General features: G+C 40.5%; 1 protein-coding gene across 1 annotated transcript in view; it reads left to right on the forward strand.

Moving 5' to 3' along the window:
* ITPRID1 (ITPR interacting domain containing 1) overlaps nucleotides 1–13,145 on the forward strand; it is a 51,871-nt gene that overhangs the window by 14,347 nt on the left and 24,379 nt on the right. Inside the window, 2 exon segments of the mRNA XM_062568486.1 lie at nucleotides 3,671–4,251; nucleotides 5,698–5,752. Of these exon segments, the coding sequence (XP_062424470.1) occupies nucleotides 3,671–4,251; nucleotides 5,698–5,752 (636 nt within the window).

A 13,145-nucleotide genomic window follows, 5' to 3' on the forward strand; every position in this document is an offset into this window, starting at 1 on the left:
GATGTATAGTTAAAAGGATTTTATCAGGTGTCAGCAGTGTACAAACTCCTGAAGCATATCCTCAAATGGGCTCTTAGGCACTTGCTTGCACACTCTGTTTTTTCCAATCTCTCTAACCTTATATCGTCTAATGATTTTGCGATGTGGTGTAGAGAGAAGCAGGAGTGGCAAACTGATGTTTATTCGATTTAAAAATGGATTGCATTTTTAGGGTGGGATCTAATCTATCTACGTTCAGCACTAAGGCTGCACCTCAGTTTTCAGGCACCTAATGAGTCAGTTCTTCTAAAGCAGAAGCCAAAATTCCTTGTAATGGTAATTACAATTTTGAAGGCCTCCAGAAAAAGGTACTTCTCCATAAATTAAGTAGAAAGGTTCAGCTTCAAAGATACTCCATGGCATTTATCTCTCCATGAACCATTTAAGGCATTCAGACCCCCTACTGTTACACAGCTTCTTTGACAGGGCACTAAAATGAAAATGCCTGAATTAGGGAGACCACATGTCACCTCTAGAGATTTTGAGACTATTTTGCACCACTGTTCCCAGAGACATGCTGGATGAAATCACCTATTGGTGTGGTTTATTAACATTGATCCATTTCAAGACATATGCACTGACCCATTTCAATATATGTACACTGTGAATCTCTCTCATTTGACTTTAGCCATGGAAAAGGAAGAAGGTATTTAGTCTGAGTTAGTGAAAGACTGAAAGGTTCCCTCGTTGTCAGTTTGCTTTCTCTGATTCTCCGAATTAGCAGAGAAAGCTAATTGATTTAGTGCGATTTTGTGCACGTCTGAGAAGGTGAGAAATAAGCAGGATTATAGATGCGATTTGGGAAATGACAAAGGTGGAGGAAAAGGAAAGGGAGGTGAGAGACACCAAGTGACTTCCAAAGCAGTGTGATCCCTCTCTAATTTTCATATTTCATTCATTTTCTAGCGCAGTCCTGTTCTGTTTGGCTGTTTTCTGACTGTAATGGAAATAGTTTTCTAGAAGTGCCTCATTGCTGATCTGACCTTTTAAAATACGTGTGGCTTATTACAGTGTTATTTGTTAATTGTCTCCTTGCTTGGTGACAATTGATTCTTCAGCATAGTCATTAAGTTTTCAAATGGTTCAGTACACAAAAAATAAGATGTATTTTCAGAAATCTCAGCCACTCTTTAGGTACCCCACAGAACCAAAAGAAAATCACTCTCATCACTCTCTAGAGGTGAACGTTTTACTGACCTAAAGAGAAGTGACATTTGACTTTCCAACTAATTAAATAAAGTCACTTGACAATCAGCAGTTACGTTAATTGAAAAGTAGTGGTATTTTCAAATATATGGATGCCTATTGAATGTTACAGTTTGATACTTACAACGAAGAAAACACATTTAGTACTATACTTCATTATTCCCATATCTAAATCTACTTTTTTTTTTTAGTTTTGTTTCTAGGGGTACAACTTCTGTTCAAGCAAAGACAGAACAGTACTGCCAACACCCAAAATGAAGCAACTTAAAAAAGGAAAATATTTTAATATATTTAATTTAAAATATATTTTAATATATGACAAAGTATACCGTGCTGAGATTTTTTTTTATTTTTTCTTGATAAAAAACAAACAATATAAGATAAATCTGCATTTTCTCACTGAAAAATTAAGATTTTTTTTCCTAATTCTATTTGCCTTGAAAAACAATGATGATTAAAACTTTCTTACGGGCTCTTCATTCTATTGAGGATCTATTGAGGAATTGCCAGATCTTTTATGTAGACAACTATGTAATACCAGATTTAGGGTAGGAGGCACAAAACCATGAGGTTTTTCTTCTAAATTATAAAAATCTCCCAATCATAAAATCAGGAGATTTTGTTTACACCTTGGCCACTTGCAGAGTTGGTTGAAGTTTCTAGTGAAAATGCATCCACAACTAGGTCCTTTAATAGCTCATCTGTGTTACAGAATTTGCCTCTTTTGCAGCAAGCTCTAGAGATTAAGGAGTTCTGATCAGCATCTTGCAATTTTCCTGTCACCTACCTAAGTGCTCCTTGGGGAGCACCCACTGAAACTGAAGAAACTGCTTTCCCAGAGAGAAATGGTCCATTAAGCAGGGCGGTCCCTGATACCAGTTCTTCACAACCTGTATATTCATTACACTGCATGGGAGTGAGGGGGTTGTTTGTTCATTTATCATTTCCCTTTCTATTTGATTTGTTCATCAGGTGTCACAAGTTCTTAGAAATAATTTATAGGAGCAAAGCAGTGTGCCAAAACTATTTCAAACTGCATCAAGTTTGGTTCTGGTTCAAATGATGAGTACTGGACTTCTCTGCCACTGTCAGTCAAAGGAGATTAGTACTTGGCATTTTTATGGCGTGACATAGTGGGAGCCAGATAAAATTCTGAGGCTAAAATGTGCTGTACATGAAGAGCATGTAATAGCACATTGGATGCACAGCACCATAAGTGATTTACTCCAGCATCCCAAACTAACACAAATACAAACTTTATCCAACACAGTGTAATCTGTGTGCTGATAGATCAGATAACTCCTTCAGACAATATCTAGAGAAGCCTTTGACCACGTCTTAAAAAGGGACAGAAATGGCAACAATTTCCTCCGATGTTAAAAATTAGGCAACATTTGTGGCAGGAAGGGGGAAAGGAGTATCCCTGAAATATAGTAATTAACAGGAATTACATGGCATGGTATTTGTCCCTGATGCAAAGGACCAACTCAGAGCTGTGTTAAATATCCCCTTGTCATCTAATCATCAGTGAAGCAATATTACCAACAGCCTGCGTGCAGACTGTGTGCAGTAGGTTTGGCTGCTCTCTAGGAGAAATGGCAGCCAAGAACGTTAGCATTTTGCCATCTACTTTCCTCAGCAAATCTCTTAAGGAAGGAGAAGTCCTGGTGACATATTCATTGCCTCAGGACGGGTGCAGACACGGTACACAGACAAATGTGTTGCATTTCCTTGCATAAATAACTCTATTGTGTTGTAGTGATTTAAACCTTCAGAATCCCTTAGAGAAAATATCATTCACTTCTCTTTACCTGTTATGCCATGGAAAAATGACCCAGAAATAACAGAAGTTTGGTACAATGAAAAAACATTGAGAACCTGTATAAAACATCAGTGTATATATGCTTTGCTGTGAGTTTCCAAGGGAAAAATTTTTTGCTTTGTGGTGCTCTGAAAATGAGGACATAGCCTCTGTGGTCAATTGCTACCAAGTAATGGGTATATACATTTCACAGTTTTCCTGGACAGTAGCCAGCTGTAAATATCTGAGATCAGACTCTAAAGACTTCATTCTCAAGGAATTTAATAAGTCCTCAAAAATGACATCCAAATCTGGCCAAACCAACTGGAGAATTTAAGTCTGGATTCTGTAACATTTATTCACACTAAGTACTACTCAGCTGTACATGACCCGATCAATTCAACACTGTGTAAGTGCTTGTGTAATATGAAGAACTATGCGGTGAGGGCTGTATATAGCCTGAAAGGACCTCTGGAAGCAAAAAGAAAAAAAAAATGCCAGTTTTTAATCAGGTATTTCATATGGTTTTTGACGGTGGCAAGTTTGGATAATCATTATGTCCTATTATTTATTTCAAATTGTATTTTTTGAATGCCATGTTTGCCTTCCGTTGTCAAACTCAAGGGCGTTTTCGACAACTAGAAGTGCTTGATCACGTGACGAGCGCCTTCTCGTCGTTGCTGACTGACGTGAACACCCAGCAGAGCAAAGGACAGGACGCCGGCGGGGGTGAGACCGGCCTGTTAGATACTGAGAGCAGACCTGTGGTTGCACGAGCAAAGAGGAGAATAGGTCAGCTCCTGAAAAGGGCTTCTAGGCAGACAACACTGCTGGAACAAAGCTCGCTGGCGTCTGCTGAAGCCAACTCATCCGGCTGGAAAGGACAACCCCACTCTTGTGGTGACATTGCCCAGAGTGGAACAACGCAAACAGGCTTTTCTGAAAGTGTTTCAGTGGGTTGTCTGACCCCAGAGCATGTCTCTGGAGACAAAGCTGCCTTCACAGTATCCCAATGTCCGCACACGCCGTCGGGGAAAACTTGGGCTTTATCACACTTGCTTCCAAAACAGCCCCACCTTTCTTTCACGGGTGAGGCGCCTGCCAAAGGCAGGCGAGGAAAGGAGTTGCATTTGCTTTGGGCCCCCTTACTCAAAACATTGGCCAGCCAAAACTACAAGCCGCCAGACTCCTTTGAATTGCAAGAGGTAAGGTGGATTTTTGTGCATTGCTTACCGCCGACCTATTTTTACACATATTTATTGCATAGATTTGAATTCTTTTTTACAAGATGGAAAATAGAAGAAATTACTTAAAACACTGTGTTTTTAGCATTATGGGGAAAACCAGTGGGATTTATGCTGCTCATTGGGGTTTTGATTATTTTAAATTGTCTTTGTGTTAGGATATTGTCAAAGAAGTTGGCACTGAGATTACTGAGACAGGATTAATTCAACCTGTGTGATAGTATAACATGCCAAAGTGTTTTATACAGCGCTAGCTTTTTTATAGAAGTAAGTTGCAGGAACACTAATACATATGGTCAAGGATATTTTTACAGACCCAGTCATTAACTGTTTTTTTTTTTTTTCTTGCTTTTCCCCTCAGGCGCATGTTCTGTGTGCTCTCTCAGAATGTTTCATCACAAAATTATCCTTGGTTTTATAGCAGCATTTGAAATATTTTATTGCTCTATAAGCCGAGCATCCTAAAACCGGAATAACTCAGAGCAGCAGCTTGTTCTCAAATCCACAGTTTTCAAAGTCCATGATACTCAGTATCTATATGTTTTAGCAACAGTGGATTGTCTGGGGTTCAGCCTGAAGTAGCAGAGACCAGGATACTTGCCAGTCCTTGTCTTATATCCAGAGTTCTTGTGTCTGCAGCAATTTTTTCTGCCTGTATTACTGCAGAAAGAGGGCTCTACTGTTAGAACAAAGAAAGGAGAAGAAATAGGATAGCTGGCAGCTTCCTGAAAAAAAAAATGGGAGGAAGAGAGTAGCAAGAGCCTGGAAAAGGCTGGAAAGGGGAGGCTTAAAAAAGATTTCCAGTTTTGAAAGAGGTTGGAAGAGGTCAGGTTAGATTGGTGGCATACTTTCTGAATAAAAGATATTTAATTTTTCCAAGTCCTTCTGGAGGTATTTCATTGTGAAAGTTTTGGTGCTGCCTAAGTTTCCCTTTGTGTCCTGCAATTACTGGAACTAAGTTGACAGAGCTGACTCAAAGAATGTAAGTTTGGGTCTAATTAGTGGCCTTGGTGGGAAAGAAAGGGTCTTTCAGAGGTCTCCAGTACAACAAATTTATGCAACCCATATGTCTTTGTACAGACTTAGCACACTGGACTTGCAGCTCTTTGGTTAGTAGCTCTGTAACCCTTGCAAGTTATCACGGACTCAAAAGTGAGGACGCTGATGGAGCAACAATTGCAGATGATGACAAACTTCCCAGTCTGCTGTCCAAGACAGTTTGGTGAATGCTATACGCTATATTAAACAGTGTATACACTGTTTAACTTTGAGTTCTTTTTACTCCTATTCCTCTCCTCCCCTTCGCCCCCCAATTAGGAATACACTCATAATCATCATCACCATTAATAAGATGTTTTCCTCTTCTCTCACACTACTACTTCCTCTTCTTTTTCCTTTTCTTTTCAGATTCAGAGCTTTGAGGATGAAACTCTATGTAAAAATGATCCTGACAGCACATTAGGTGAGTGTTAAAAACAGACATGTTGCCAGATTTGTTTTAAAAACTGTCTTCCCATGTAGTCCCTTCTAAAAGCTTATCCTAGGAATATGTTTTCTCTTTGCATCTGTGGTGTTTAGAGTCATTATTCTGGCCATGGCAGTCTAGATTACATGACTTGATAAATCATAGGGCTGTAAAATGTACTCAGCTCATGAGGAGGCCGCAGGGAGTGCACACGAAGAGGGTACCTGCTTTGAGTGTTTCGGGTACCTATCTGATGCATTAGGCATCCTCGTGTAAGTCATGCGTGCAAGTCCTCTCAGGACTGACTTACAAATGAAGCCAAAGCCTCTCTCCTGCTCAGTGACTCATCCACCAGACCAGGCAACCTCTTATCTGCCAACCTGCTGATCCTAAGAGAGGAAGCCACAGAGCAGGTTGGGCATTGCTGCACAGCATCCACTGTGCATACAGCTCAGCCGGGGCTAGGCAACAATGACTTTTTGGTTGCAGTGTGGCCTCCACCCCATCGTCCAAATCTCCCATATTACAGAGACTGTCATCACATGGGCTGACATGGCACTGGATCGTGTGTTAGAAAACAAGTTCAGAAGTCTGTGAAAGGATTAAACGCAAAGCTGTTAGACCAGATGTTATGCTGTCATTTGGGGCAATGTGAGTTTGGATCCTGAGAACGATTTGCTGGCAGGGGTGGCTGTATTGGCTGTTCTGCCTCCAGAAAAGAGAGCACTCAGCCTTGCTCTCTTGTGACCCTTGCTAACCAGTGCTTAGAGCAGGACTGGCAGTTTTTTGAAATGGGACAGAAATTTGAGGTAGAAGAACAAATGAGTAGCAAGAAGCAGATAGAAGGAACAAAGATGAAAATCTGGTGAGTCCTCACTTTACAAATACTGCATTATGTCACTTTTGGGGATCCAGCACAAACAATTAAGCAGCCCAAATTCATACACAGCTATAGGATTAAAAATCCAATATCAGCTGGTGCCAGTCATTCACAGATGCCATTGGCTGCGGTGACAGCTGGATTTGCAAGAGTTCAATCATGAGCCTATTGAAGACAGCGGCATAAGTCCCACTGAGTTCAGTGAAGCTGAAGGTGTTTTAATCAAAGTGAGTAGAGTTTTCTTGATAAATGCTAGAGCTGAGCAAATGCGATGGAGTATATAATTAATTTGTTAGCCCTGGAGGTTGTATTTTTGTTTTCAAGTGATCTGTAAGCAGATACTTTGTTGTTTTACTGTTTTTTTCAACTGGTTTGTACAGATTATATAACTATGCCAGCCAATCTTTCTTACCACATCAGCTGGCAGGGTTGTGTGTCCGGTCTGACAATGGGTGGCTCCAGCAACTCTTGGGGCTTCAAGTCAGGTCCTTGCTGCTAGTCACACAGTATGATTTGTTGCCCGAGTTACATGAGGTTGCTTTGATTTTGCTTCTTGAATGATCACTCAATCTTTAAGGACAAGCTCCCACACCAGCAATCTTGCTCATAGTAGTGTCTATACAAAACATAGCAGTTGTCAAGGATTTGTGCAGAGAAAAAGACCATTTGGACAAATGTTCAATGAGAAATGAACAACAGAGAAAGTGGACATATCCAAATGGGCGAAAATAATCAAAACATGCCCACAAATTCTTTTTTCCTTTTTAATGTCCAGCTCTAAAAAATCAGTGTTATTTAATGATGAAAGATATTTTTGAAAGGATTTTGCAGATTTTATAGATACATTCATCTCAATAGAAAGAAAGAAAGAAAGAAATGTATTTCCTGAAAAATCACTTTAAAACATAGGAATAAGCATGTATTCGTGGTGATTTCAGGATAGAGAATGCAGAATGTGATTATTTGTTTTTAATTCTGATAAGGCTGTCATCCAGTTAGGTTATCAATTAATATCATACAAATAAAACTATGCTTATTTAGGATTTGTGCCTTAACAGCACCATAATATTATTTTAGAGTTTAGTTTAGAAATTTGAATCTCTCTTTTCCACTCTGTTATCATAATGTTACTGATGCTTACCCTAAACTGAAAGAAGAGATTTTGATCATCTTTTTAATGGACTCTTTTTTCATATTCTTTCTCTTTTTCCTACTGCTTTTAAGTGATGTAACTCTCTATACCCACGATTTTTTTTTTTTTTTTTTTTTAAGATTTCAACATGCTGGGCATCATGGAACAATCTAAAAAGAGCTGATATCAATTCAACATTGTTAGTAGTGATAATGTCTAGCTCTTGGGAAGCTTCCTACCGAATTCAACGGAATTTGTCTCAGATCCATAATTTGAAATAGGAACTAGTGGGAAACAGAGTCTAGACTCCCCTAGGAGCCTAACAAGGAAAACTCCACCTCCCAAAAGAACATGCCTGAAATTAAATTTGGACTGCAAGCCCCATGGGGCAGAGGCTGCCTGTTTTTCAAGGTGCATATCGCGCCTACTACAGTGAGGGCCCATCCTCATTTGGTTGGAGGCTCTGTTGGAAAGGGTATGGGAGCAATGATGATGTGCACCTGACAGGACCATGCTGGAGTGGCAGCTCCCCTGAGGGGGGAAGCGCAAGGAGCCCAGTATGAGCACAAATAGATAGGAACAAACCTCTTTGCTTAGATGGGGCATATTAGAGACGGGTGACTTATGGAAGCACTTGTCCCAGTGGTATTGTCCCTTGGCTCTGTAGCCTGGCCTCAGTTTTAGTCCAATTGCTTAATTTCCTACACTCCCCACGAAAGCCAATTCCCTGGCTGCAGTGTGTCTTCTTTATATTTCTCCATAATGTAGATTCTGGCTGTTTAACTGCAGTAGGCTTTATGATAAGGCTTTTTTTCCCTCTCTTTTGGCAGAATGCTGAGACTTAATTTTAAAAGACGCTCAAAGCCCCCAAACATCCCTGAATGACTTACAGAGAAAGCAGAGTGTTTTCTAGCTCTGTTTTAAAAAATATTACAATCTTTTTTATTAGGCAATTTTATCATTGTTATAAATAAGTAATTGTACTGGGGAGAAGGGATAATCCTTATTTAATTAAATTCATCTATACTCCCAGGTTGGCAGCAACCAGACATATGTGAGACTAATACCCACAGCCTGCCTGTATGCATGTGCAATTAAAAATTCACTCTACAGTAGCACTGGCAGTTTAGTGTTGCTTTTGGCATTTACAAATTCTTTTATTTTGTGACTTTTTTTTTTACCATACACATATGCTGGAGCAGATGTTGCTTATTTGTTGTTTATTCAAATCTGTAGGCTCTGGCAGCTAACTCCATTGTTCTGTAATGAAGCTTTATTCACTGTCCTGTATTAGGACCCTGCAAATGCATGACAGGCAGAGTTAGCTCTCAGCAGGAACTACAGTTATTGTCCTTACTTATTGGCTGTTTATATTCTAAAGCTCACAGTTGAGGAAGCTGGCTGGGCAGGGTAAGGGGCTGGGGATGCTGTGTGCAGAAGAAAATTACTTGACTCCACTCACTGTATCTTGGCCCTGATTAAGTGCAGGCTTGCATGTAAACTCATCTGTTGCAGGGATTTCATATTCAGCACTTGAAAGATAGAGTTGTTCTTCCCCTCCGCCTCCTCTTCCTCCTTGTTCTCCCCCCCACCCCTGCTGCTCCTTCCTTTTTCAATTAGCCTTTGTAAAGCACTGGGTTTAACTAAAGGGTGTTTCAATATTGTTCACCCCCGTTAACTCAGCACGTGCCTGAAAATTCATTAGCAGCAACATCAATTAGGGAAGCACTGGAAATCAGTGTTATTTTTGTATGTGTTGCAGTCATCCACTCCCCCTTGCTTCTTATTTACTTTTCTGCACCTCTCCCGCCTTGGGATAGCCACACATCTGAGAGGTAACAGTTGGGGCTGACCAAAGAGGACGTGCTGCTCCCAGGCGCTCAAGTGCCAACAGAAAGGCATTAGCCTGCTGGAAAACCCCTTGGTAGCCCAAGAGGCAATCAATCAGAGAAGTAACCACCTCCATCTGGCTCGCCGTGACATGGTAGCTCTCTGTCGAAGCATTTGTGATTCATCTTGTCCCAATGAGTGGTGCCAGGGATTGAATACACCCAGTTTTTGCAGCAGCTGGGAACGTTCTAGCTTTTCCGCATGCTGAGCTAACACATTAGCTCTTGTGACTTATCAAGTAGCAATTCTTTCAATTATCACACCTTCACTCCTCCTACTCACCGGCTCCTCTCGTGGTTGGCACCATGGGAATATTCATGGAATGCAATTGGTATTTCTTTTAATTGACTGAGTGCCAAGAACGTGAATCTTGTTTATTACCCATTGTAATGTCTGCCTGCGATTGAAGGATCAACATCTTCAAAATTGCAGGAGGAAAATACACATGTATTTCCTATGCTGCCGACAGAATGAGGATTTTCCTGCTACCTTCCTCTATTTTCAGTATAAAGAAGTGAAGAGTTACCTAATATTTCTTATTTACTGGAGTGCCTATATCATGTTGTTTTTCTTTACTTAAAACACAATGCTTTTTAGTTTTGAGTATAAAAGAAAGGAAAGGCAAAAGTAATGAGAAAGCTACAGGGACTAGTCACTAATAGGAACATTTGAGATTTCACATTCTCTGCAAAAAGGAAAATTTTGGTGTGCTGTTAATGTAAGTCACTCCTAGCTCTCTTGGCTGGACAGCATCACTCATTGCACAGTTCCACTATCCCTCTCAAAGAGAAAATAGAATACTGATTCATCTCATATATACTACAGACAAGGAATCTGGGTTAGAATGGGAGAAGGTAGAATGAAGTTCCCTAAAACAAACATGTCTCTAGAAGTCTGAGGAGAGAAGCTACCTTCACAACAGTTTCATCTTCTTCCCCATGCAAAGAGATATCTGCCTCCTTTAGCCATTTTATGTCCCCTCGATTTTTTTTGTAGTGCCGTGTTGTTCCCATCTTCTAACCATGAACCACATTAAGATCTTCTCGTCCTTTCTATTTTCTGTTCTTAATGGACCTGTAATTAAGAATATGAGGAAGCTCTATCATTTCTGTGTGTGTTGTAACCTGAAGTCTAAAGCCTCCAGCCTGTGGGCAGGATGAAGGCCTATGGTCCCAGAAATAGGCAGAAACTGTCAGGAAGCAGTGACAGAGAGGAAAGAGTGAAGTGAAGGGCAAGTTATGAAATGATGAGTCTTAAAACCTTCCTACATCCTCTGCCTGCTCAAAAACATCCTGAGTTGTCTGAACCCCTACCAGAAAGAGATTCATTTCTGCAGCTCTTGAGAATGCCCATCTGCTTCACATCTTTGTCACAGTCATCTTGAATGCATCTCATATACATACATATATACTAATTCAGCAATGGATGCAAAGGTGGAGACCCAGAAAGAAGTGGAGCCATGTTCACCAATACAGGAACGAGATTGGCAGCACACAAAGGAAGTCTGAGACATTTACAAAATTGCCATGCAAAGGCCTCTAGGAAATAGTGCCATCTGCTATCGGTGTCTGGAAGCCTTGCCCACAGTCCCAGGGTCTAGGCAGCTTTGGAGAACTTTGGGGGTTGTATGATTTTCAAGGAGTACATTCTTAAAAGTCATTGCACATTTATAACACTTCATTGCACATATGTGTCATATTTTAGGTCCTGCTGCAGCAGGCTGATTCATCCTAGTGGGAAAGGATATACACACACCACATACTTAAGGCAGATGGCCTGGTGAAAGCTATAAAACCTGCTGTTGTTTAAATCTGAGAAGAAAAAAAAACATGAAATACTTTAAGTATCTAGGGGGACAACCAAATCTTTTGACAACCAAGTAGTTTGAGAAATGGATTTAGATTAACAACTATATGCTTTAAAACCAGAAAGATTCTGAAATGCAATCTAGTTGTCCTAAAGTCTCTGAGGTCCTTGAAAGGAGGCCTTTTCCATTATTTTTTCCTCTGCCTTTTCTTCCCACACCTCAGTATGGCATAGCAGGATCAGTCTTGCATGTGCAAGGTCACTGGTCTCCATGATGCTTTACTAACTGTGCCGTTTGACAGCTTGACCCTTTGAACTTTAAATCTTGCTGCAAAATTCATAATCCCAACCCCACATCCAACACAGGATTCAATGCAGCTTTGTAAGAACATATGTACTCTTTTTGGTGGTATTATATTTCTTTGCTGTGGCTCTTATGAGAGAGGATTGATTCCCCATATTCCCAGTGACATCAGTAAGAGGAGTGCTATCTTGGGCTTCTTTTTATGCCCTAGAGAACTCAGATTTTTTTATGGATGAGAAATGTGATCCCTGGTGTACTCATACTTGCCAACTATTGACTTTGCATTTCTCCTCTGGAAAATACTGCTGACAAAGAAAAATGGGCTTAGTGAGCCTGAAATTCTTAGACTACTTCAATACAGTTTAATGAATATTAAAATGAAAATAGAGCTATTTTAACTAGCTATTGATCTCCACAAAGTAACACCAGAAAGCAAGACACCCGTTCTGGCCTCCCAATTGCTTTGGACACCACTAACCAGGCAGAAGTTGCAGGACCTAGCAAGAAGAGAGTGGCTCTTCACTCATTGTTCTCAGAGTTGCTTTATTAGAGTTGCTGTAAGCCACCTTCCCTTTCATGAGGTGCTCTCAGTTTCTGAGAGCCCTACAAGGCTCACTGCAATCACTTATTTTTTATTCATTATCTCTGTGCAGCTGCTACTGGGAGAAGTTGTGATGTAACATGATCTACAGTGTAGGCTGATGACATTCAGCTCTACCTCTCATTTTCATCAGAAGCAGACACAACCATCGCCCGTCTCTCCCGACATTTGGCAGCAGCACGAATCTGAATTAATGACAGTTGGCTGAAGCTCAGTTGAAAGAAGATGGAAGTGATACTGACTCTCAAGGAAAAGTAGGAGGAGGACCTGGCAAAGTTTGAAGCTGTTTCATCAACTGAAGGAAGATAAAAGACCATTGTCAAAGTGATTGCAATTTCAGGTTTTGACTAGATTCATCGCTTCTCCTAACCTCCCAGACTACAGAAACATCATTTATCATAGATAACTACCTACAGTGTTCTCTCTTTTCCTGTCAAATATAGCTCTTAAGTTACTTATTTATACTTTTATCATTTATAGGGCAGTTTGTTCTTGTGCAGGACAAGCAGGACACGATAGGAAGCTCTGACTAGCAGCCACCTAACTCCCAAGTGCAGCTTTTTGCAGGAGCATATTCATTGTTCTTAGTGAAAAGTGTGTCATATTCATGATACTGAACTGTATTGTCAAGTTGGACATGACCTTCATCCCCAGCTACTTCAAACACTTCCTGTAGCTCCAGCCAACCTCCTAGGGGGATTCCAAAGGGTTTTCCAGAGTCATGGATCAAATTGTCCTGGAGATACTCTTGGTAAGGACCAAGATGGAGCCTTCTGA

Source organism: Rhea pennata, chromosome 2 (assembly GCF_028389875.1).
Source record: "Rhea pennata isolate bPtePen1 chromosome 2, bPtePen1.pri, whole genome shotgun sequence".
Lineage (NCBI taxonomy): Eukaryota > Metazoa > Chordata > Aves > Rheiformes > Rheidae > Rhea > Rhea pennata.